We start from the raw sequence: 27,173 nt of genomic DNA, 5'->3' as shown, positions 1-27,173 counted from the left end.
TGCTTACTGTGACTCCATTCAAGGTTAGATCGATAAGGGCAGTGGAGTCTTCCACGTAGCGTCCGAGCACCAGCGCTATTTCTCTGTCGAAGAACACGCGCGCTAGGTGGATAATGCGAACACTTGCCAGGGTAGCAACTGAGTGAGCCCACATGACAGCATCCGCTTGAGGCACCTGGAAGAATTGATTGAGGTAGGGGACGGGATTGAGTGAAAAAAAAGACGAAATTTGGTGCACTGATGGCGCTTCCGCTGCTGCGACAAAAATGAACAGACGAGAACCAAGTTAGAGCGAATTTGACCGCACGAAAACGTCAATCCGTAGCCAATATTGACAAAGCTTTAGCTCCTATCTGCGCTTAAATACACGAAGAAGTGTATTTAAAACGCGCGAAGAATGCTAGTAGTGTCAGAGCACCATATTCTTGAAGAAGCCAATACACTCTTAATAGCCCCTGCTGTTTAGAAGCCCATGTGATGCTTCGAAGCGCTCACGCAGGAGCAGTTAGTTTTAAAGTGATGCTTTATATGTATAGGCGAAATCGCCTGTGTACAGATAATTATCAGGATTGGCTCGAGCGTCGTCGTCATATTTCGTAGCTGGCTGTGTTGCCGCTCGTCATTCCAGCATAGAATCTCACTTCTGTAGTCGCAATGAGGAGACCATGTTTACGGGAGTATGAGCCATTAGGTAACGGACAGATTTATTTTTTGAAGCAATTTAATTTCGAAGAATCGCAAGCGGCAATGGCGGACGAATGCTGATAATCAAGCTGCCGAGCAAGCTCGAGACATCGAACGCAAGTGACACCGGTGAACTGCGTGCATACCGTCAGTGACATTCTCTCCGTCGCAGGGGAACGTGTGTGTAACCTCATAATTCAGAAATACTTTGATGAACCCTCGGGATTAACCAAGGGATAAACACCGGGGCCGCACGTTTCAGTTTCGCTGATTAACCATCCTCACGGAGGGGAAGGGCCGACGAATTTTTTTCCTGTCTGCGTTGCCAGCGGATAAACAGCAGGATCAATGTGGTCTTGTAGCCTATCACTAAACACTCGGAGGCATGTGCTCTGTGAGCGTACGCGTGCAGTCTCTCCTCCCGTCGATGGAAACTGCCACACTTAGAGAGCTGTCAGCAATACCCGACAGTTAACGCGACCATGTCACAAAACGCTTGTTCCTTCTGCCATGTACGTGTCACACTCACCTGGCCGAATAAGTGGGCGTCGTCGGAGTAAAACTGGAAGAACTTGAGGCCCCCGGCGCAGCTCTTAATGGCGTGCCAGAAAATCATGGGTTCGAGTTTGTTGATAACCATGTCCAACACGACACGCAGGACGCATCTGTGGAAGACAGTCACGCACGATACTGAATTCCCTTGAAATCTTTAGTCCCGAATGCACTCGACTTCGGTTAGTTTAGCAAGACGCATCGAAAGCAAATTGAAACTTGCCAAAAAGACTTGCCTCGGACGGTTCACCCATCGCCGTAGATTCCGTGCAAAACTGATACAAAAGGGTTGAGCGTTTTCGGCTTAATCCTAAGAAGGTATGCAGATTCCACACCCTGTGAGAATAAATGTTATTCGAAGCATCTTGTGGGTAGCTGGCTGTTTGGCTGGCTGTTTGACGATGAGACATGCGACTACGAAAGTAAGACGACTACGACAATATGACGTCGACAGCACACGATAGTTTACATTTTATTTCTGAGAATAAACCTGTCCCGGTACGACCTGGCTCGGTCACGAAGGTGGTATATTATGGAGTTTCGAACTTTGCTTGCGCAAACAGGGTTTGGGTGCCCAAAGGTACGTTACCCTACGAAAACCGCCACGCATGGTTTTGCCTTGCTTTGTACTCCTTTGTGGTTTTTTTAAGAACCGTCAGTTGTTTTGCGTCCACTAACATTCCGCACGCAAAGTCTAAAGCTACCGAATACGACAGCGGAGACGTGTTCGCCCTATCGGTAGTGGGCGCGAAAGGCAATCTGGTTAATGCGGCCTCTGTGCGCACCAATTCTGATCACGAGGCGCAGGAGGCGGCTATCGCCCTGGCCGTACACAGCGCATATTCTTCCCTCTTCGTCTTCTCGAACTCCCGTACAGCCGTTAGGTCCTTTCCGGCGGCGCGAGTACGATTGCTATAAACACGCTCACTAATTTCGGTCAAATCGGCACGGAAGCATATTTGCACATTTCATGGTTCCCGGCCCACCTGGAGGACTCGGTCCAATCGCATGGCTGCAAACAAACGAACAGGCTCACCAGCTGGCGCGCGAATTTCCCGACCCGCGCAGCTGTCAACCGCCATCCTCTCAACGGGGCTTGCATTCAGAGAGACCCACTGTGCACCTTTCACGAAATCGTCTCACACTACCGCTTGGAAAGGTGGTTATCTCTTCCTCACCCAAAACTAAGCAAACCACAAGCTAGCACGCTCAGAATGCTACAAACCCGCACGTACCCCACTCCGCGGTTCCTTAGAAGGATAGACCCAGACTTCCCGCAGACATGCCCCAAATGCGGAGACGATTCATGCTCTTTTGATCACATGCTCTGGCTGTGCCCATCCATAGAAAACTATACAGTTCCTCAGAAGCGACAACCACCACATCCAGCTCCAGGCAGTCCAGTGCCATCGTGGGCGGAGCCACCGACTTGACCTGAGGAAGCTCTTCCTTCGGCTCCCCCTCGCCACAGTTTCTCAGGACCAATTCAAGTTCTTATCACCACGACCTAATTCCGCGCAGCATCTTCGTAAAAGTACCTGCTACGAAGAAATGACTCGAAAATTTCGGAGATCCCGAAGGTGATACCACAGCGTATCAAGGCTTTACTGCCATGAGGCAAGAATCGGAGAAACTGGCGCACTGGCGCTCGTGACTAGAGGAACGTGGAGGGGTAAGGGGTGTATGTCCAAATGGAAACTAGAGCTTGCTCACGTGTCCTTGATCGAACTCGATGCGACGCACGCGCCAGTTGCTTAAAAGACCTCGTTGACGTTGGTACGACAGAAGCATGACTGCTATGGTGGTTTCTCTTATATAAAAAAAAGTGCTATGCTGGCCTAACGTTCAGACGATCGGGCTGCTGTGCTCACCTCGCACACCAGAATCGATGCGATTCTGAAGTTTTAAGTGCCAAAATGAAGATCTAATAATGCGGTACGTCATAGTTTGGACCTCCGCAATATTTACGCCACTTGGGTGTCTAGCAATATGGACCCAATGCGTGGCCGGTTTTGTAATTCTACCAGATCTAAATGCGAACGCCGTACCAAGCATGTGGTCCCGCGACGCTGTACATAGGAGCGCAGCGCCGCTGTACTAAGCCACCACGACTAGCGACACTTTCCTTTTTTTTATGAAATGAGCGGAGACAGGAACGTCTCTAAAAGCAAAGTGCCTGGGATGAGCCAAAGAATGCATCGCCCCTAAAACGGAAGAGGTATGCTTAGCATATCTCTATGAGAATTTGGTTTTGACCGAAAATCGTCGGTGAAGGAAGACGCCAGGGAGCCAAGAGGGCCACCGTTGAACAGCGGCGGGTCCTCACGCACTGCGATGCAAGGAGCCTGGACACGGAAAACTCACTTTTCACCTAAGAAATAGTTTGTCCGTAGGCTTGCCGTTTACAGATTACTGATGCTGTGGACGCCACAACCCATCTGGTAATCGCATCTAGTGACCTTTTGTCGAACTACAATTCATTTGAAGGATTTTGGCGTCGCATTAATATCTTCAAGTACAGCGCAAACAAAAATTAATCATGATAGAAGAGGAGGCAAACGCACGATCGCTAATTGTGCGTCCTCTTTTCTGCTGCGCATTTATTAGTTTAAATGGTCAACCTGTACCTCAAGTCGCTTGAATGTTCCTCAAGTAAATAAAATAACCACGCTAACTTTATCTCGCTTCCATCGCGTTACACGATCAGTTAGTACGCTATGATGCGGCATTGCACTGTACGCTTGTGTATGCACACTGCAGTGTGTGCAGTGCATGCAGTGTAACTCTATGCTTGCTGGCTAAATGACGTCACAAGTTGCCTCAACCAGGAATGTTACTGTCCTACTCCTGCGGATACCTGGTATTCTGCAAGTTGCATTACTTTTAAGCGGCAGCTAAAATTCTGGCAAATGAGTTCGGAGCAATCCCGCAAGGTGGATCAAGAATGATGAAATCTTGAAATTGTCACCAACCCGAATGCAGGACGAAGCTACAAAAGAAACCCCTACGGGCTTCTCAGAAAGACCGCTTCGCAGTTGAGAAAAATTTCTTTCTGGTTAGGAATTTGAACTCGGAACCAATGCCTGACCGGGGTAGTCGGTCTACCACTTGAGGTACCAGGAGGCTTGCACGTCGCATCGCGAGGGCGAATTAATGGATAACTTGGAGCACAAGGACAGAAATTCACGAATCAGTTCTGCGGAATACCACAAGGTGGAGGGAGAGTCATAGAAGCCTGTTCGTGTTTCCTTTCTAGCTTCGGGTTACATTTGGGTGGATGACAATTATACCCCATTTCTAAGTACTGCTGATTTGCCTCCGTATTCTTACTCAGTAAGGCAAACACTAGAAGTGGTGAGAGGGGTGTGTTACGCACAGGGACCGCGGTGCCAGCTCGGATCCTTGAAGTATTGGTATTGCAATATGCGTCCCTCGTTCGAGGGTTCTACCCACGTAAAATCACAAATAAGGTGCTATTCTATTAGTACGCGTATATTAAAATTCCTTAATTTGGCTGAAGTGGTACGTGCAGTTACGCGACGAGTTTCAGTGCGAGCATTAGCGAACCAAACATGAACGCTAAATTTTAGGAAAATAACGTCAAAAACCTGTTTCACGCTTATACTCGAATATTTATGCCGCATTTGCGATGTACAGCAGTGAGATTCGGTTATAATGTTTCGCCGCTGTCATGCCTTTAAGCCTATCGTCGCCTGACCCTTCATCTAAACGATATACGACATGAGAGAGGGCAGCCCTAATGCTGCTTCAACTTGTCCGTAAGTGTACTGGTGTTTGCAGAATGCCATAAGAGTTTAGGCATTGTGCAGCAATAATGCCGATACGCTGATTTCACAAAACAAACGAGACATACTAAAGTGACATAACCATATTCTACCTTTATATAGACCGACCCCAAAATAAACCCGGGTCACGTAAACAAGACTATCTTAATGCAGTTTGGTTTGATATACGTGTGGAAATGTCCAGAAAAGCTCTAAAAAACAAATAATCTTTTTTGGTAACCGAACTGAAACAGAACATTACCTCTTGCCAGGAATGACATCGCTTAGAGAATGCGGCTTTCCGGTGAATGACCTGCGAGATTAGGCGCCACACGCGGTGCGCTGAAAAAAAAAATCAACCGCAACGTGCAAGGGACCCTCACAGGATTTGATTCTTTTAAAGGAACAAGCCTAGCTTATGCATGAGGTGCTGACGATCATGTCAGCAAAGTACTATGACGCTGCGCGCGCTGAAAACAGATGACTTCATACCAAATGCTGGGTGCCTTGCCTTTCGAAGAACACGAGCCCTCAGCTTCAGAGTAAGCCAGAGGTCACACCCGCAAATGCTTCGCAGTGCGTGTATAATACCCCACCATAACTAATCAAATGCAGACGGCGCAACGCTACAAGAAATAAAGGTAAGTCGGGCTTGGGGCGTCGGTTCTTTCCTCGGCTCTGGTATGGAAGAAGGCAGGTAAGAAATACCACCTGGGAACCTTTCTACAGGAGGAGGGTGTCTCCATTGACAGTGTTGCCTGCCTCCTGGCGGCATGGTTCAAGGAACGTTACTTTTCTTTCACCTCCAACAATAAACGGGTTTGAAGAATTATATGTAATACGCTTCCTAACGGTGTTTTACAGCGGCCTGCCCCGTGGCTGGACGGAACCTAGGTAATGTATGCCGTCGCTTGTAGATACTCGCATTTTTGCATTCTGCCTAATTACATAATTAGCCTTGATTATTAAACTTCTCAAATATTATAATTAGATGAAAAGCCTCAATGAGAAATGTTTAGAGGCACATGACAAACTCCCGATGCAGCTTTCTGCTGCTCAATACGGACTACATAAGCCTGTTTCCGAGCGTTGAAAGAAGCCCACGAACACCGTCAAACCTCGATATAACAAAGTTGTGCTTGAAACGAAAAATTTTTATATCGAGGTTTGACTGTACCAGCAAAATTGTCTCGCGACTAACCGCTCGAGGCACTTTGCGTGTATTCGCAGTCCTGTTTCACGCCCGGAAGAATATTATGCATCATGCATTGAGCAACAGAAAGCAGTATCAGGAGTTTTTCATGTTGCACTACAATTTTCTCATTGACACGTCGTATATTATATTTCATGAGCTGAATATGTAATTAGGTGGAATGAAAAAAAATATCTGAGTATCTCCAAGCAACGGCAAACATTTCCTTGGTTCGGTCCAGCTACGTGCCATTTGCATATTCTTAAATATCGGTGCATGATAGTCGGGACACCCTGTATATATGGAGGCTATCGTTTAAATCGCGAAAGGCTGGTTCGCCGAGCGCTCACCAACCTTACCATTTGGTCTTGAGTGAGCTACTCCGCAAGCCCACTTGACAGCAGCTCTGTCGACGTGTTCTGCCACGAAATAAGGGGACGTCCATGAAAAGCGTTTGATGCGGCAGACGACATATCGAAATTTACCCGATTTGATTCTTTGTAATGCAATTCTTGTGGAGACATGGACTCTGGCTCTATTTTAGACAACACGTTCGAAAGTTGCAAAATTAATGACCGAGTTTTTGTTAATTCGTTGTTTATATATTTTTTTGTGTGTAAGTAATGTCCGCCTCTTAGAGTAGACCAGCTCATCAACTAAAATTGTGATCGCTGCCATAGGCAACCTTTAAAAATTTTTCAAGATGTTCGCTGAAATACTCGGTATAGCACTAACCTCATATTTGATCAGTCACTTATTTTAGCTGCTTTTTTCACTAAATGTGTTAGCTACGTCTTCAGTACCAGAGAAAAACTACAGGTGGCACGCGTGCTGTGTTAGTGAAGGTAAAAATGTGGTTTGTGAATTACTTCAATGTAATGATAATTTTTATTCTAACATGAAAATAAAAATGTGTGTTGGTAATGCGAACACATGCATGTGGCCCTTGGTTCAAAGTGAGGGAACCCATTGCTCGGAATTCATGCAAAACTCGCAAGAGTCACCAGTGAAATGCTTGCTGGTATAGATGAGGGCAATAAATACAAATGAATGTGCTCGTAAGTGATTGTAACGTGATGTGGCGAATGCTCTCACTTACGCTTCATCTGTAATGTTTGCTCTTTGTATGCGATGTGATGCGAGCTTGCACAGTAGACGACTTGGCACTACACGCCTCGAACTGCGAGCGTTTACTTTTTTTCACCGAGAAGTTGACCCCGCGAAATGTAGATGGCTCTACCGTGCCTCCACAAAGTGGAAGAGGCTGAGGCAATTGCATGGGTGTCGGCCACGGAAAAGAAACCTGCTATGACTAACTACCTCAAAGGAAAAAACGAAATCAAGAAGGAAACAATTTATGATAACTCAAAGGGAAGCTCTTTCATTTTCGAAGCCAGATCAGGGTGTCTCCGAAAGCGTAGCTATAAAGTGAGGTACTCCAAGAGCGAAGACACGTGCTTGCCGCGGTAAAGCTAGGGAAACGATGGAACATGCTTTATTGGAACGTTAATATGTCTACCCAGCTACCATTTTTGGCTCCTCTGGCCTTCTAGTAGCGCTTGGGTTCAGGGATAGCAGGGAGAAGTAAACATGTCCGCTATAGAGATTAGTCAAAGGCGGTTGGAGCTTTGGTACCAGAAAAGTAGGGAGGTCACAAAGAACCGAGGCATACGATAACCATGCCCAGTAACAGTTGAAAAAGTATGATTCTGAGAATTCTTTTTATCTGGGTGTTTTGTCAAATATATTGGTAGGATATTAGGGAAAACAATAACAAGTGCTTGGCGGCGCAATCCCCCACCCCGTTTCAAAGGGGTCACTCATAGCATCCATCCATCCAAGCCCAATACAGCGAAACAATAACCTCGGTCTAAAGAGCAAGCCACAGCTGACTAATGTCATAGAGAAAGTGATTAGAACTAAGAAAGTTCCTGTTGGATGACGTAAAAGTAACATGAACCTCTTCTAGAAAGGCAAATGAGATACGTATAAGAAGAGCTCATACCGGCTAGTTACAGTAACGTCGGTGATATAGAATGGCAATGCAAACCATATAATTAGAACTGTCGAAGTGGGTGGACAAAAATGATGTACTAGGGGGAACTGCAGAAAAGGTTCCGGCCATGCAAACGCTTAGACGATATGTTTGTACTAACTCAGTGCATAGAGATTTCAATAGAGCAGAAAAGACATTTCTAGATATTAAAGGGGCCTATGACAACGTAGACAGGGAATTATGAGATATTCTGCAGCACCAAGGCATAGACGATTTCGTGGAGCTGCTGAGGGAGACATATAGAGACAACCAAGTACAAGTTGTTTGGGAAGGTCGAAAAGGTAATGAGATGGTGGGAATTCACCGAGGATTGAAGCAAGGATGTCCTCTGTCACCATTGTTGTTCACGCTTTACGTTAAAGGTATAGAAGGACGACTGGAAAACAGCGAATTAGGGTTCGATTTATCCTACATGCGTAATGTAGGATAAATACGCGCCTACAAACTACCTTCCAATATGATGAACATCTATATGCTGCAAAATGTTAGAACATGTCATTGCTTCAAATGTCTACAGCCAACTGGAAGCCAAAAAAATTATTTACTAATCGACACGGATTTCGTAGAAATATGTGAGATGCAATTATTCGTATAAACAACTGATTTACATACTAACATGGAAGAGGATGTACAAACCGACTGCTTTTCTAGATTTTTCGAAAGCGTTTCACCTTGTATGTAGCACATTGCCGTTGAATTTTGAAATTATTAAATTATTAAATTAATCTCTGCTATTAAATTAGATTCTCTTACAGTAACATGGATTCACAGTTTTCTGTCTAATCGTCAGCGATTCACAGCGGTTAATAATTTTTCCTCTTCCACACGTTACTTCAGGTGTACCACAAGGCAGCGTTCTTGGACCATTACTATTTCTCATATACATTAATGACTTACCGAATAACATTTCCTCACACGTGCGCATTTTTGTGGACGACTGCATTCTTTATCGTTTTATTAGCAGTGACGATGATAACGCAACCCTCCAAAAAGATCTTGAACTTATTTCTTTTCTGTGTAACACTTGGCTAATGAAGCTTAACGTTTCTAAGTGCAAAATCATTTATTTAAGCCGCAAGCATACCAACTCTACGTTTTCTTATCACATAGATAACACCACTATTCTGCATGATACTCAATATAAATATCTTGGTGTTAACCGAACTTCGACTCTTTCATGGTCAACGCACATTGCATGCATATGCACAAATTCTTCGAGATCATTAGGGTGCATACGCCGCAAGCTACATAATTCTAAAAATATTCGTAAACTAGCTTACCTAACATTTGTTCAACGTCAGCTTAAATACGCTGCATCCGTCTGGTCTCCCCATCAAAAGTATTTGATTGAATAACTCGGAATCTATTCAGAATAGGGCCGCGCGTTTTATCTAACGTTGTTATGACTGCAGTAAAGGCATTACGCAAATTAAGCTCGACCTCTCACTACAGCTTTTGCATGGTCGTCGGCATATAGCCCTGCTATCATTTCATAAATACGTCCATAACACAGCACCATCAGTTCTGCATCTTTAAACTCCTCATTACAGGTCACAACGGCTGTACAATCGGCCCAATTGCATGCGCATCTACGGAAAGACATTCATTTAATTACTCATCTCTTCTATAAGCCATTCGTATTTGGAACGACCTTACTAACGCCATAGTTTTTGAGGAAGCAGGTAAACTTCCGGCTTCTTACAACGCCTTTTTTCAAACTCCACATAACTTAACTTATTTTTTTCTACGCCTTTCCCGTTATTAATGTGCAATTAAGCGTTAAATACTGTTCTCATAGTCTAATAGTGTCTTGCTTGCTCTAATTTCATTTGTACATATTGTACATTTGTACACAATTTGTACATATTGTAACGCTATATTACTGTATATTATCGCATATCTTACCCGATATTTTTTGTACATGTATTCTCATGTCTATTCTAATTATTGTAGAAGTTATTTTTGATTGTAATCCCCCCTTGCACAATGCCTCTAGAGGCCTGTAAGGTAATTTAAATAAATAAATAACGGACAAATAGTGCAAGAGAAGGTCCCTGGACTGATGTACCCAGACGACATTGTGCTGCTAGCGGACAGTAAAAAAGATTTACAGATACTTGCGAATATCTGTGGCAATGCAGTGACAAGTCTAGGCTTTAAGTTTAGCACAGAGAAATCAGGAATTATGACCTTTAATGAAGAGACGAGTAACTTCGTGGTGTCAATTCAACAACAAGTAATAGCTGTAGTGAAGCAATATAAGTACCTCGGCGTACACATAAACGAAGGAAAGAATTACTCAAGCAACCACCAAGATAATCTGAAAATAAAGGGGAAGCGGAATGCAGCAATAATGAAACACAGCACTGTGGGGCCACAATAAGTATGAGGTGGTACGTGGAATCTGGAAAGGAGTAATGGTGCCAGCGCTAACATTCGCAAATGCCATTTCTATGCTTAAAATCGGATATCTTGTCGGGATTGGAAGTTAACCAAAGATCGGTAGGCCTGTTGGCGTTGGGAGCCCACGGTAAAACCAAAAATGAGGCAGTGTAAGGTGACATGGGTTGGGCCTCTTGATGTCAGAGAAGCACAGAGCAAGAAGTTTTGAAAAAAGACCCAGGAACATGGATGGAAATAAATGGGTGGCTAAAGTGCACAAGTACCTGTATCTGAAAAAGCATGGCCACAGAATGGAGGAAGAGGTCAAGAAAGTTGGTAACCAAGTACAGGATAATTCAAACTAAACAACCAGGAGTCATCAGAAAGAAAGTGATAGAAATGGAGACAGTGAATTGGATGGAAAGAATGGAAACAAAAAGGACCATGGAGATTTACAAGAATGAGAAGAAAGAAATTAGAAGTGATAATCTGTACGATAACACAAAGGGCAGTGCCTTGTTATTTGAAGCTCGAGCCGGTTGCCTAAGGACCACAACATACCGGAGCAAGTATTCGCAACGAGATGAGGCATGTGTATGCTGCAGCAGAGATCCAGAGACCGCCCAGCACATCCTAATGGAATGCGACGAGATCCACCCAGCGAGAACCGTAGGTAACGCGCAACTCCCAGAAGCGCTTGGCTTCAAAGTGGAATGAAACAACAGATCAGCCGTAGAGATAAGCAAGAGACGATTAGAGTACTGGTGAAAAAAAAGCAGGGAAAAGATGTTTACGACGCGATCTCTTAAAATCATAGGTAGTGGTACAAGGTAAATTTTTGAAGAAAAAGAATAATAAGAGGTATACAAAAATGCTAGATAAAGCACATGTATAGTATACCTGATTAAATCAAGCAGGCTAGGTGACTGTCACCGCCCCCGTCTTAAAGGGGAAGTCATTCAATCGTCATCATCGAGCCGCCATTGCAGGACGTATAGGCATCTAATGAAGGTTCGCTACCACGCGTACATATACCTTGGTTATATTTTGGAGAGTTTGCCAGAACGGGACTCGGTCGTTGTCACGGAATCGCAGGAGACGTGTCGCATGTTTCTTAAGGGGCACGTGACTGCGGCTAGCCTCGCGATAATCCCCAAATCCTTCAACCACCATCATCGCCTACTCTGGTGCCCGGGCCACGCGGGGGTACAGGGGAACGAAAAGGCTAACGCGTTAGCTCGAGGGTTTACTAACCGAGCGACGGCGTCCTCTTCGAACCCCAACCATTCGCACTATGCCTCACAAAATCCTACCAATTTAAATGCCAAAGACATGCTTGCTCATCAGCGCGGAGCCCGCATAAAATAGCCGCCGCCTGACCCACAACTTAGCGGGGAAGAGGCCGCCGATTGGCGTAAAATACAGACTGGGGTATTCCCCCATTTCAAATTGCTAAACTCCATGTATCCCACTCGTTATAGGGCCAACTGTCCTTGGTGCGCTGGCATACCTACCCTAATTCATACAACTTGGGAGTGCGCTAAGCACCCTCATAGACCAAATACCAGTGACACAATGGAGCAGTGGGATGCACAGCTCGCCCGCTCCGACCTGGCAAGACAAAAGTTCTTAATTAGCCAGGTCAGGCAGGCTCAGAGGCCAGTGGGGCCCTGGACTGAGAGGCTCCGACCACCCCTCCTTAATATCTTTCATTACAATAAAGTTTCTATAAAGTTTCGATTATTGCCAGAACGGTGTTTGCGGGGCGTCCTGTCGCATTGCGGCGTGATAAAAACTTCACGCAACCGGTCCACATTGACCTGTGTCTCTCCAAGCTGCCTCGCTCGATGTCGAGAATATCACAATGAAACACGTTTGAATGTAGAGAAATGAACGCACCATTTTAGTGTATGTAATATGCAGCATAATCATGAGTTACGAAATGGAATGCGTAGTTACTCGTTAAAGGAACACTCCTACCCTTACCATGGTGTAATATAGGACGCGAAACAAATTGAAGCAGGACTACTAAAGGTAAATCGTCTAATGACAATTTTCGCTTGGTGTTCAATTTGTTTCCCGTCTTGTTACACCATGCTATGCAGTTGGTGAGAATACGCAGACACGGTGCAGCACAAGAAAATGAGTTTTTCTCAACATGCTTGCAGCGCCAGGCTAAACATGGCTAAAATATGTTCGCCCGTGTTTCTGGCTGTACACAATTTTCCTGCGTTGTCTGTGCATATTTTGATATGTCCGTGTGCACATTGTGGAACGACGAAACCTTCAGTTTTTTTTTTGAACTCGGAGTATGATGCAGCAATGGCTCGAACGTTCCACCTCAAAACGAGTGCTACAGTGCATTATTTGACCTGTGTGTTGAGAACCACCTTAACATATGCACTCATCTTCATGTAAACTATAGCAATCTCCGGTAGGTTCAACGTTTTCCTGGTGCTACATCAAAAAGAGCACCACCACAACTGTAAAGCGACAACATTCCCGCATCGCTTATTCGCATACAAACACAAGGGTGACCTTACTAACCTGTGCTGTCGCAGGAGCAAGTGCACCAGTAGCGAAACCCGAAGCACCTCCGGGAGTGTTGGTGGACTGGTGTCTGGCCAGGCGTAACCCTGGAGCGTGAGCTCCCCCCACTTGTGCTCGTGCAGTTCGAAGAAACCCTTGGCGAGCGTGCGATTCCACGGATCCAGCTCGGCTATAATCCAGCAGGGCTTCTGATCAGGCTCCCAAGTGCAGCCACGCTGGTATCCGTTGTCGGCAACTCCGCCGTTGCCACCATCATCACCATCGTCATCGTCCGGGTCGTCGCCTTTAGCACCCTTACGACCACGACCCTTGCCTCGACCGCGACTGGCTACAAAGTAAAAATGATAACATAGAGCTTTACTTTGTCCGCAAATTGCTTACTGTTTGCGGATTACAGGGTTTCTGAAGGAGTAAATGAGGGCGGGCTGGTAGGTTGCGCCACTTAGTGGCACAGAGCTGACCCAGACAAACAGCTATTGCTGCAATTACCAAGTGTACTCTTTTGCTGCTGGCGTGTATATTCAGCAACGGCGTTACGTTGAACATTTGCATTCTTAATTGTTTAGACAAGACCGCGAGCACGTGTACATAAGGCACGGTGGTTAGACGAAGCCTCACGAAATCTCGCTAACAGTGTCCGCTAAACAGGTATTACGCAAGCACCACTGTGCATACTGGGCCCGCCAGAATTTGTAGTATCAGGAAAATTACACACTTCGTTTCAGTGGGTGTTTCGAGCTGCCTGCCCACAGCGTGGCTCTCCAACGCTGCTCACAAAGGGAGACATAAAATGAGTCACGGTCACTGTAACAAGATCTGTGTTGCGATAATCCGAGAGGAGCGTGACACAGGGACAGATAGGGAAATACTGTGACGCTCACCACGTGGTGCTATTTTTAGTCTGTTCACCTGTATATATTCACCCGTTAAACTGCATGTCAACGTACAACTTATAAACGTGCCGTGCTTTTGTCCTCAATGAGAGAAGCTAACGCACCTTAACCTAGTTCGCGTTCTTACGCTTCCTTCTGTGTCTTCGTCCTGATAGACGAAGAAATGCTATATCGAATCTGAGAATTACGAAGGAGCAGTGCATCCAGGAACTTGAGAAATGATGTGGTGGCATTACACCAAGTATGTGCTGAGAAAATGCAAATTTGCAGGTTCTCCAGAGACGCTACTACGGGCAACTGAAAGCCTCACAGGGGCATGCAAACAAGCATTCATCAGGGGTGAAAAGAGCTCGCACTTCAACCGGGTGGGTGGAACATGGGCCATGGGAATCACGCTAGTCCTCAAGATCACAACCACTGTAAAATAAATAGAATACAAACACAGGCACTTCCCCAAGCAGGAACGTAGACAAGCTTTTCGCGCTGCATCCCTGTCGAGTAGACACGCTTAATTGACCAAAGAAAAGTAACTGCAACAAAACCATCATTACCTGACTTGCCGCCGCGTTTCCTTGAACCACGGGATGGCGCTCCCCGGGATGTTGACGGACCTCCACGGGAAGTTGATTGAGCCTCGGACCTTTTGGAAGGCTTCGTTTTTCCGTCTCCCAAAGCGCGGCGGAACTCACCGTTGAATATGCCACTGATTTCGTTCACTGTCGGTTGAGTCAGTCTGCACAGGCTCTGGAGCAGGGCCATGTACTCTGGAGAGAGGACATCTCCATCTTGTCCCTGCTGAGATGGACTAGCCATCTGTAACAAGGAAAGCGCGGCAGAAATCCTGTAAACAGTTATGACACTGTCTGGTTTGCTTTCTGTTAATTAGCATTCTGCACAGTTCATACAATATTTCTTGCGAAAAACCATTGGTATAGGCAGTTTCTAAAGAACATACGTACGGCAGACAGACACATACAAACAATGAACTTTCTTAAAGGTCCTGAGGAGCACCGCCGCCGTTCAGGGCGGCAGCGCAGCGGGCCGCTCCCACGTGGGGACGGGGAGGACGAGCATCACTGCCATGTCGTGGGCCCTCTGGACGGCCCTTAGCTGGTGGCAGTAGATCGGGGCTCCCTAGCTCGGAGCTCCACTCTTCCTCGGTAATGCGTTGACGGCCACGTAATGAGGGACACCGCCAGAGCATGTGCTCTAAATTGCTAGGTTCGCCACAATCTTGGCATTCCGGTTGAAAAGTGTTCGTGTAAGAGCTGAGAGTGGATAGACTAGATTAAGACCTGGTCTGCAGCATTCGGAGCGTTGCTGCCTGCGGCCTGGAGAGTTTCTCGTGCGGAAGAGGAAACGTTCGCTTGCCCAGCAAGGAGCCATTTTCCTCTGGAAGACATTTTAGATGCAGGGGCAGCATGTGGACTACAAAGGGCTGGATTATTGTCTTAGAAGTGGCGTCAGAAACACGGCACATTTTCCCCCCTTGGCCACTATTGCATTGAATGTCTTCAACCACTGTTCGGGAAAGTTATCATGAGGGTGTGACGACTACTTTAGATTCATATTGTTGTAGTTCACTGTGGTTATATAATTTGTGCGCTCAATAAACAAACAAAACAAGAAAATGAAAACAGGTGCAGCTGGTAGAGGAAGGTTTGAAGACAAGTACGCGTAATAGTTCGCCCACCAAAGTATGCAGAATGGCCATTTAAGAAGCTGTGACGTACTCTAAATCTTACATCCGATAAGACAGCTTGATAGACTGGTAGTAATGAAGCAATTGCCTTAGCAATGAAGGCAAAAGCGCAGTTGAATTGCGATCGTGAACAAATCATTATCATCATCAGCCTATATTTATGTCCACTGCAGACGAAGGCCTCTCCCTGCGAATTTCAATTACCCCTGTCTAGCGCCAGCTCATTCCCACTTGCGCATGCAAATTTCATCACCCCACCTAGTTTGCTGCAGTCCTCGACTGCGCTTCCCAACTCTTGGTATCCATTCTGTAACTCTAGTGGTCCACCGGTTATCCATCCTAACATTACATGGCCTGCCCAGGTCGATTTCTCCCCTCCCGTAATGTCAATTAGAATATCTGTATCCCCGTTTGCTCTGATCCACACCGCTCTCTTCCAGTCTCTTAACGTTAGGCCCAACATTTTTCGTTCCATCGCTCTTTGTGCGGTCCTTAACTTGTACTCGAGTTTCTTTATTAACGCCCAAGTTTCTGCCCCATATGTTAGCACCGGTAGAATGCAACGATTTTACACTTTTCTTTTTAAGCTCCCAGTCAGAATTTGGTAATGCCTGCCGTATGCACTCCAACCAAATTTTATTTTATAAATCTCTTATGATCAGGGTCCCATGTGAGTAACGGACCTAGATAAACGTACTCCTTTACAGTCTCTAGAGGTTCACTGGCAATCCTGAATTCTTGTTCCCTTGCCAAGCTATTGAGCATTATATTTGGCTTCTGCGTATTAGTCTTCAACCCACACTTACACTTTCTCTGATAAGGTCCTCAATTATTTGTTGTAATTCGTCCCCATTGTTGCTGAATAGGACAATGGGACCTGCCAACCGAAGGTTGCCGAGATATTCGCCATTGATCCTCATTCCTATGCCTTCCCAGTCTAAGAGACTGAACACTTCTAAGCCTGCAGCGAATACCATTACATAGAATGTCTCTTTGCCTGAACCCTTTCTTGACAGGTTACTTTCTACTTTTCTTGTGGAGAACCAAGGTTGCTGTGCAATTCTTGTAAATATATTCACGTATGCCTTCTGTACTCCTGTGCTCCTTCATTACGCAATGCCTCCATGACTGCTGGCATCTCTAATGAATCAAATGCTTTTTCATAATCTATGGAAGCCATATAGAGAGGTTGATTGTACTCCGCAGAATTCTCGGTAACCTGATTGATGGAATGGATATGATCCATCGTAGAATAACTCTTCCTGAAGCCATCCTGTTCTCTTCGTTCACTGAAGTGTTTCCCTGATTCTGTTGGAAATTATCTTCGTGAATATTTTATACAATACTGAAAGTAAGCTAATGGGTCTATAAGTTAATTATTTAACGTCTTCCTTCGTATATATTAGTATACCCCCTTCAGTCACGGCGTACACATTTGTGTACGCGACTTATTTTCGCAATTTCTCTGCAGTGGTGTCAAGGAATAGATCGCGAACATTAAGCTTATGGTAACTTGAAAATTCCGCTTACCCTAACGCACCTCCATTTTATTTCTGAGTGCAATGTGTCACTATAGACGACCACTTTGGTGAAGGCACTACCGTGTTTGACGGGCTGTTCGACGTGAAGCGGTTTGGTAGCAGCTGTGAAATAACTTTTTTTCCTTTCTAGTAATGCTTGCAGCGAATAATTAAATAGTGTATGTAATTCTAGCGGTTTACTAGATTTATTTTATAAAGAAACGTAGTATGACTGACTGATCACTAAGCAGATATTTGATAACTCTATAATTATAATGAGTCATCATAATATGCACAAGGAGTCCTTCCACTACCTAGATTTGCTTTCAATGGAGCATGCAGTACCTTGGCATAAATATTTGTAGATTTCATACATTTATCGAAAGTCTATCATAATTCGTGACTGAAGGGGATAATGTTCGCGTTCTTCCAGCTCTCCGGTGCACCGAAGTCATGAGGCATTGCGTATAAAGGGCCGCAAGTGAACAAGTATGCGACTTTATAACAGGAAATTATCATACCTTAAGGAGAATTTTAGGAGACCTGGAAGTGAATTAGGTCACCAATACAACAAACAGGCGAGTTCAAAGAAATGATATCGGTTCCGGCATATCCCTTAAGGTGCGTATATAAACAGCGTACTCTATTCAGAAAGGACAAATGATCTAAGTCAGGAGCTGCGTAGATAAGACTTATGATAAGGACACTGATCGACAGTATAAAAGTCAGCGACATTCAAATTTAACATGCAAAATATTAACCGAGTCGCAAAGCTTGAAGCATACATAGTAACATGAAGCAGACGTGATATTGGAAGGAAGTCGTCAAAAATAGTTCCCATTATACGAGTAGAAAAGGAATTGATGCTGAACTGTAAACCACCCGAAGCTGTTATGTAGTCAAGGTTAGATTTAGTAGAATCTGGACATGGACTGGAGTTTGATTTGTAGAGGTGAAACAATGCAAATTTTCGTTGGGTTTCGTGCTTGGCCTACGCCTTAAAATAAAGTTCGCATTTGCTGGTAATAAATTTCGCCAGTCATAGCTGAAAAAGAGGGCGGAAACAACTGCACACAAACACCAAAAAAAAAAAAAAACGTGCTCTAGCAACGGCTGAATGCGCTTGCTTGCGTTCGAATTCACGGAAAAAGCCGAACAAAGCAGGAATGGACGAATTCGGTGAACAATTTCAACTAGGCGGAAGGCTCATGTTGCACTGATGGCACAAAGCACAAGCACAGCGTGAAAAAATATTCTGGTCATTAACCACGTACTTTCTACATGCGGCCGCGAACTGTAAGGCAACGTCAAAACTATTTGCGAATATAAAAGCGTCCTGGAAACGTATTGGGTCTAGAAAATTCAAACATTGACATACAGTGCAACACAGCAGGATTGTTTTTGCAATTGGAGTGCTCAAAAACTGGATATTGCTCCGGAAAAGCTATAAAGATATATAGTGCAAGAAACTGCTATTTTCTGCCAATAACAGGTCTTCCTGCCAACCTGTCGCAACAGGATGGTTTAGCTGTTGGATCGAGACCAGCAACTCCTTCGCCTAAGCATGTTAGTGCCACTTCGATACGTTATTGTAGGTTGATCAAACGCGCCTTTCTCGCGAATGCGAAAAGATCAGGATCACTTGCGGGCTATAAATGACCTGCGCAAACAACATGTCACGGGCGCGCACATGCAACGCCCTTTGGCGGGTTCTGAAGAACGAGGTATTTTAGCACGACCAAAAAAAAAGCGCTAGATATCTCGTGTGGTGTCGCATGAAGTCCCTATGGAAAGATAACACAAAATTGTGTGATAAATGCACCAATAATGCGCGATATGTAACGGCAGGGTATAAGAATTGCGAGGGAAACGTCCAGTTTTAGTGCAGAGCCGACAGATAGCTCCGATCACGTGTGAGTATTCGAAAATGTTAGGCGGAAGCTCAGTGATGAAAATTTCTGCGCTTGCGCACAAAAGCACATACCGACACAGTAATACGGAACGCTGCCAGCTTGGTCAACTCTGTCTGCAGAGTTGGCCAAGTTGAACGTGATGGCGCGCGCGGTCGTCTTTTCTCGACTAATTTATTTAAGAAAATTCAGAATGTCCACGAGGACAAGACTAAAGGCAAACATTTGCCTGACTGTGCCAGGCCACCTGTAAAGTAACAGCACTGAAAAATGGCAGGAAGACGTTTGACAGAACAAATCAGAATAAACTTAAGATATATTTCTAGGCGGCTGACTACAGAATACACGGAATTATCACATGTACGAGAAACACACTGGCCGTGCGAGTGTCACGAAGTAAAAAAAATCGACATGTCAAGCCAGTTCCATGCACTGCCCGAATTTGCTGAATGGTTAGCACTGTCCCGCAAAGTGCCGAAAGAACAGAACTTGGGCGAGAAAACCACACAAGACACCTGAGCGCAATCGCCCAAATCCTGTCCCTTGGCTGCATTTCAGTGTTAATGTCTAACCAACCAGCCCACTGCGGAATTTTCCTTAATTGCTGAATGAGCGCGAAGCACAGTAAACGAAGCTGAGCGACACATTTGCTGGACAACCTATGGCACTGTTGCTAGGCCAAAGTTCGTTTACCAAGAACAAAAATGGCTTGCAAGTCTGAGGTTAGGTCATGGCGAGGCAGTATCGATTGAGCACAAGAACGTGAATGAAGAGCGACTATACCGTCTCACAAAGGAATTGCATCATTTACAAAACGAAAGCTAGTACTGGCTTGTGGCAAAGTTGCCTAACCTAAATATACCCTACAGACTGCACATACGTGCTACCACGTAAACTATATCCTAGTCTACCATAAACAGAAAATGCAGTTCATTTAAGTGTCGTATTGAGACCACCACTTATAACGGATCACTGGCGACACCGGCTTCACATCGGGTACTTAATCGCGATGGAGCCCGATTGGGATTTAGTGTCAGGATCGAATGGACTGCTTTGCCGTAGCCAGACAGTGACAAGCGATGAAGTTAATTTCGATGTAGCTCGATTGCGATCAAGGGCCGCGTGGGACTACTATAATGACAGTGCTCCAACTGGATCGATTTCATAACGAGTTAGCAGTGTGCTATGAATGGTACGAGATGTGACCAATTTTTCCGTCTAAGCAACTATATTTTCCAGTTCCTGTCGTATTTACTTCGTCCAAAATGTTTTTCGAGAAAACCGTTGCATGCACGCTTTTGAATTTGTGGCTTCATAGAGAAGATGCTTAAATTACGCGGAAATATCTAGGGCACACCCTTGACATTCCTACAAAGGTACAACCGGGCTCTGTCCTGGTTAACCTCCCTGCCTTTCATTAAATCATTTCTCTCTACAAAGGTAGGTCACAATGCGTAATGTGTTCTTCTGTCTGGGGTTTTACGTGCCAAAACCAGTACTGATTATGAGGCACGCCGTAGTGGAGGGCTCCGGATTAATTTTGACCACCTGGAGTTCTTTAACGTGCACTACAACGCAAGCACACGGGCGTTTTTGCATTTCGCCTCCATCGAAATGCGGCCGCCGCTGCCGGGATTTGATCCCGCGATCTCGAGCTCAGCAGCGCAACGCCTTAGCTGACTGAGCCACCCCGGCGGGTCGCAATCCGTAATGTGAACACAGAAAGAAGGTATAACAAAAGCGAAATGAATTTATATTACAAAGCGCCTACTTCGTCAAGTAGGGGTTGGACTCAACCAGGAAACCCGGCTATCTCAGCCATCGCCATCGTTGCCGGTGTTCCAAAGTAAATAATTTTGGTGTGCGCAAATTTTGCGAATAAGAAGATATGTTACGCTTGCGATGCAAGTTTGCCCAAGTCGGCATGGTAGTATGTTGTAAAATGCAGTTCATACATCAGGAAATTAAGGCAGCGAAAATATCTAGCGCAGTGAAGGCCATGTGTGTGGCACATGCTATAATGAAGTGTTCTGAATAGCCGCTGGTGAACAATTTAAAAGGCAAAACAAACAAGAAAATCCACTTGATGAAAACACTCATGATATGTGAATGCGACCAGTTCACAAACTATATTTCGAGTTCAAGATTAAAGTGACCGCAATGCCCCAAATCATGCCGTGTCTACTGTCCCATTGCAACCTGAAGATTCGGGATAGGACGTGCTCGCTTCTAAACGCGCATGCTGAAGTTTGCGCAGTCTCAGTCCTGTAAACAGATGGCTCCCCGACTGAGACTATACGCTTGACAGAAAGCAATAGTTACAGAAGGACCAGCAACAGAAATATACCTTCTAGGCTGCTTTAAATGTGAAAGTATTTGGGTATTATGCGCTCGAGAAGCGAAAACTCGTTTAACGGGCCACTCGTCAGCTACCACACAACCTGTACTTCTGCACTTTCTGCAGCGAAGCTGTTTACCTCTAGCCCCCGTATGAATACGCCGCATGCGTTCCCAGGGGGAGATACCCTGGGTGGCTTACGTCGGTATCACGGTGCGTGGAGAGGAATGAAGACGGGTAGGGGAGATGGGGAAAGTGTGGCGACGGCACCTGTGAATGTAGCCTGCGCTTCTGTGGGTATGACGTCCCGCACGTCGGAGGTGCCGGCCCGGCTGCAGCAGTACTTGCGGCCAAGGAGGCTTAAAAAAGTTGGCCATGGTTGAACTCGGCGCCGTCAATAACTACCGCATCTTCAATTGCACCACAACACAACACAGATGCTGCTCGGCGCGGTCACAGCAGCGAGCGAATTGACCTTCAAGCTGCGTCTCGCTTCAACGGGAACGAAGCGTCGAAAGCACAGCTCATACGAAGCTACCAGCACTCGGCGCACTTTGTACACATCGCAAATCTCTGAAGATGAGGTTTCCGTGACTTCGCACTTTGCCCAAAATGCAGATTACCTTCAAGATATGGGCGCCCACGCGGCATATGCAGCAGCCGCCGGTAGTGGAAGGCGAAGTCCGAGTTTCACTTTGGCTGAGCTTGAAGGTCAGATTAACGCAACCAGGCGTTTTCTGGGCTTATGCCAGAAGTAGCAGAGCTATCGCTCTGAAATTCTTTTAAAGCCTTTTTGGTTGCGGCAGATGAATGGAATGTGCAGTGACCGCGGCGGCGCTTGTGTCGGCGTAGTGTGGTGCCGTGTGAAAACAAAATGTATGATGTCTCAATGTGTGCAGCCCATGTTTTCAGCCGAAACAGCTACGCTGGCAATCCGTCCCCGTATGAATGTTGCGACCACGCGAACTTGGAATGACAGAAGCAAATGCGTATGATCATGACCTAATAGGGCTGATCTATTTTTTGAGGGGGGAGGGGGGGGGGCGTTCTTGCGCGCGCTTAGCGTTCGGCCCCCTCTGGACACTGCTGTTGCGCTGCTCAAGTAATGCAAGCTTTTCTGTTGAACTTGCACTAGTTATACGATGCGCTCAATTGCTGTGCAATTAACATTAAGTAGGGAGTTCATCTACACAATTATTACCCGGCTTGTACGCATACATATAGCGTTTTATTCTCAGTGAAAACAAAACAAGAGGTTGAGGGACAAGCCATATTTCGGCAGTCGCTTATTTTTGTAGCAGTAAATTTAAAAAGTTAACTCAACCCAATGCAGTCTTTGGTTACATGTATCATGGTGGATCACAACGTGAATTTTAATGACTAGTGTTACTTTTTAAAGAAAATGGCCGCTACCTTGCGTCAAGCTAACAATGCCAGAATAAAATTAATTATGATAGCCACCGGCAACTTAATATCACGTACAGCACCTAGCGGCTCCCATGGTCATGCTTCGCTCCTCATGTAATACTACATTTTCACTGTCCCTTTGTAGCAGAGAGTGCTAAAGGGTCCAATTGACGCGCTATCAGAACCACAAAGTACAACTCAGGTACAGATAAGGCCGGTCGCATAACGACTACGCGATAGTCATGCGAATATGGGACTGAAACCAAGCGTAGCGTGATATGATACAATTTCTTAAGGTCTTACTGGGCCGGTATTTTGTAGCGATGCCTTTAAAGTAATAATGCCTTTTCGCGCTTATCACGCTTTGTCAGTGGTCAGAGCGACGGTCCAATCGCGTTATCAACGTTGATATCGTGAGCGGACCGTCGCTCTGACCACCGACAAAGCGCGATAATCGCGAAAAGGCATTATGACATTAAAGGCATCGCTACGAAATAGCGGCCCTGCTGATGTGTTGTCTTCACACGACGCCGTTCACGACTCGCGGTGACGGAAAAATTATAGGATGATCCGCACATCGCAACAAAGTCCCTAGATTTCCTGCTCTTTTTCAAGTAGCGACATCTACTCCATCGGCTGCCATTATCTTCCTAGATAGCATGCGACCGTCAACGACCGCTGCTATCTACGCTGCTCGCAGCAGCGTGCAAGTCAATGCGGGTGAACAGCCTTAGGAAGAATATGGCTGTTGGAATGAGCGCCGCCTAATGAGATTCGTCAGCGGTACTTCAATGCTTGTCGCTACTTAAAGAAAGCAAAAAAAATATCTAGGGACCTTAATCGCAACAAGCATTCGCTAAAGCAACCAAATTATTTGTTCAAAAGTACTTCAATGTTTTTGTTCCTGATGAGATCGGCCCGCAAAGCGGCAAAAATGAAATGATCCTTGCTTACAGTGGCTCTGACAATCGCACGACGTGCGTTCGAGACATTCACTGAGCCTATTAGAGCGTAAAAGCTTCATCGAAAGACTAACTGCTTCTATACATCGACAAAAAAAAAAACGCATACTTGCACCTACGGCTCCATTACAACTACGGAACAAACATTCTTTTATAGGAAATGCACGCCGTAAACGAGCACTTGTAAACACGCAGTGGTAGCAGAATACGCGAGGCGCCATTCCCAGTAGGCGGTGTTCTGCCAGTGTCCGCCAGGCGGTGACTGCGTTGGCGACCCAATATATTGTGTGCACCATGTATACCTTTGCCATTTTTTTTAATAGTGCGCCAACATGGACCGTACAGCGTGTCAGTGGCCTTGTAGCTGCGGAGGGGGGGGGGGGGGGCACTGCTGTAGCGAACTGCGCAGCAGAATAGATTAGAAATGGAAATCGCCTTTCGCGCCCACGCACACTGTCGCCGATTCAGTCACTACAAGAAGGCGGCGGACACACCGGGCGGTCGACGCACGAGCGATACTACAAAACATTGCAATGTCTACATTTGAAGCCCACCAAATTGTCTCACTGTGTACCCATCTCGCGATGGAAGAAAAATAAGCAACTAAAACGTACTCCAAAGCAGCTGATCAGTGAGAAAGCAAGGTAGCTTCAAACATCGATGCAATTCGCCGCCAGTAGAAAAAAAGCAAACAAAAAACGAGCAAGCTTGTTTATTTAAACAATAATTAATGGGTTTAATTACTACAGGTGTATCCCAAAATTAAAATCTTGGGATTATACGTGCCAAAAACACGATTCGACTGAGGCACGCCGTAGTGGAGGACTCGGAAATAATTTTGACCACCTGATGTTCTTAACAAGCACCCAAATCAAAGAACACGGGCATTTTTCGATTTCGCCCCCGGTCGAAATGCGGCCGCCGCGGCCGGGATTTGATGCCGCGACCTCGTGCTTACCAGCGAGACGCCCTAGCCGCTAAGCCACCACGGCGGGCACTACGGCTGGATCTAGGGGTTCTATAACGTTGAGACAGATTGATGCAGCACACGAATCTAGTCCCACCTAATTCAGAATGTGGTAGCCGTCGCGGTAATGGTAGCCGTCGCGGTATACGTCGCGGTAATGGCACGGAATATTGCAACAATTTAATGGTGGTGCGAAATTCCGCTTGTAAGCAGCGTAGCTGTGTCTCGTTACGTAAATAGTCGACCGCGGAAACTTTGTTACACTGTGGTTATACTGGGCAGAGCAAAGCAAAAAGTGGACGATGAGACAAGCAAAGACGAGCGCTACTTCCAAAAAAGGTTTATCGTAGCGAATCAGAAATAAGTCAACAAAAAAAAAAGACTTCTATATTAAAGAAATGTCATAGGTGACAAAACGCTGAAGCACAGTGCTATCTTTTCTTTTATGGGCTACTTATTTCCCTGTAATGCCGAAATAAACCTCAGTTGGAAGTAGGGCTCGTCCTTGTTTGGGAGGTGCAGTTGTGCACTGCACTAACGCTCTCCCAATTAATTATGATATACCAACTAGCTCACATGACTACCCACTAGGCCACATCGTTGTCATACATGATAAGTTCTACTGGGCGCCCATTTATTGATATCAAGAGAGGGATACAAGCCCTGCGTGCATCCCTACGAAGACTAATGTTATATGTAGGGAACTACGGCTTCAAATAGTGCGGTTGAATGAACACTTTGGCTCGGAAGAACGCTATAGTCATGGCCTCCGGATTAATTTCTACGCAACTACGGGTTCTTTACCAAGCGCCTAAGTTTCAATGCACGACCGCTTTCGCGTTTTACACAATCTGAGTTCGGCCGCCGTTACCTGCAATCGAACCCAGGTCCTCGCTTTACCACCAGAAAGTCATTGCTACTGGACCACGTCAGCCTTGTGGTATGTTGATAGCTCAAAATGATAGTAGAAGGGCGTGCAGAAGCGGGCATATAATGGAAAAAGTTAGGTTACCAACTTACTAGCGTGAGGGCTCGTTAACCGCGCGGGAGACGCGGAGGCTACCCCCACCGCTAGGGATCGCCTGACGCGCTACAATGATCTTTTGAAATCCTGCTTAGAGCGTAGAACTTATTCCGGCCCACACAAAAAACTATCCCGAGCGCAGGCTGCAACTGCCCGCCTGCTACAAACCAATACCTACCCCTCGTTACACCGTTACAACAAGATCTACCCAGACATTTACCCCAATCCCACGTGCCATACCTGTAAGACACAGTCAGCGACACTTCCACACATGCTTTGGGACTGTACATAACAATACCCTGACACTAACCCCACGACCCTCTCGCCGAGATGGCACACTGCCCCGCGCGGGAGGCCTAGGCCCAGCAGCCACCTCTTGCTGGTTTCAATAAAGTTTATTCTGTCAGTCAGAATGACCGTAGCAAGCGCGAACTGCTACAGGCATGATGTGTGCCAGCTATCGCGCTCTTTTTTTTTTTTCTCACAGTGTAGTAAAAGGTGAAACACAACGTATAGTAAACGTTGAAATCAGCCTAACCGAAGAAAGGACCACTCCGTATGCGCTTCGCTCGAGCCTTAATGTTGCATTTCGTACCTGCTTCTTATGCATGCTTAAGTCCCACTCAAGGCGAGCCTAAACGCGAGGCGTAGCATTAAGACATACTGCTGGCTTCCCCCACGCTTCCATTGTCATGTGACCACAAACGCAAGGCTTACCGTTCCAACTTCGCTGGGCCAAGCTCTGCTGCAGCCTGGCTTTGTAGACGGCTGAACACAGCACCCGCGCTACAAGTTTCCAGCAATGGTAGCTGGTGCTGTGAAAGTGCGACCGGGCTATCGCTGGCGACAGAATATCAAGCTGACGCACTAATGACGTCACGGCATCTTCAGCTTGTAGCGAAAGAAACGCGACCACCAACGCCACCGGTAGTGATAGGGTATCGCGAGATTGTGGCAACCAGGCCATGCGCAACAAGCACTATATTTTCAACGTCGCACTTTCAGTGAAGCATCGACTTTCACTCATTTGTGTATTTAGAATCTGATAACTGATATGAGAGTAACGCGAGGCCACCGCGTTGTGAGTCTCGGCGTCGTAGAGTAAACCGAAAGCTCACAGAATTGAACGATTACACGAAAAGAACGCGAAGGGTGCTTGTCGCACCTCAATTATATCGTCCCGGCAAAAGCTTGCATGACAATATACTCGTATATCTTTTACGTTTCATTTTTAAACGTTTTGTTTAGT

The 27,173-nt window shown here is 45.9% G+C and overlaps 1 protein-coding gene across 1 annotated transcript in view; it reads right to left on the bottom strand.

Moving 5' to 3' along the window:
* Window positions 1–26,780, bottom strand: part of LOC119431672 (uncharacterized) — a 42,951-nt gene extending 16,171 nt beyond the window's left edge. Inside the window, exons 1-5 of the mRNA XM_037699150.2 lie at window positions 26,642–26,780; window positions 14,646–14,907; window positions 13,199–13,529; window positions 1,214–1,349; window positions 8–175 (exon numbers count right to left, since the gene is read on the bottom strand). Coding sequence (XP_037555078.1) covers window positions 8–175; window positions 1,214–1,349; window positions 13,199–13,529; window positions 14,646–14,907 — 897 coding nt within the window. The 5' untranslated portion in view covers window positions 26,642–26,780. The remainder of the gene's footprint in view (window positions 1–7; window positions 176–1,213; window positions 1,350–13,198; window positions 13,530–14,645; window positions 14,908–26,641) is intronic.
* Between the last annotated feature and the right edge of the window lie 393 nt (window positions 26,781–27,173).

Source organism: Dermacentor silvarum, chromosome 10 (genome assembly GCF_013339745.2).
Source record: "Dermacentor silvarum isolate Dsil-2018 chromosome 10, BIME_Dsil_1.4, whole genome shotgun sequence".
NCBI lineage: Eukaryota > Metazoa > Arthropoda > Arachnida > Ixodida > Ixodidae > Dermacentor > Dermacentor silvarum.
This window is presented reverse-complemented; position numbering and strand designations above follow the sequence as displayed.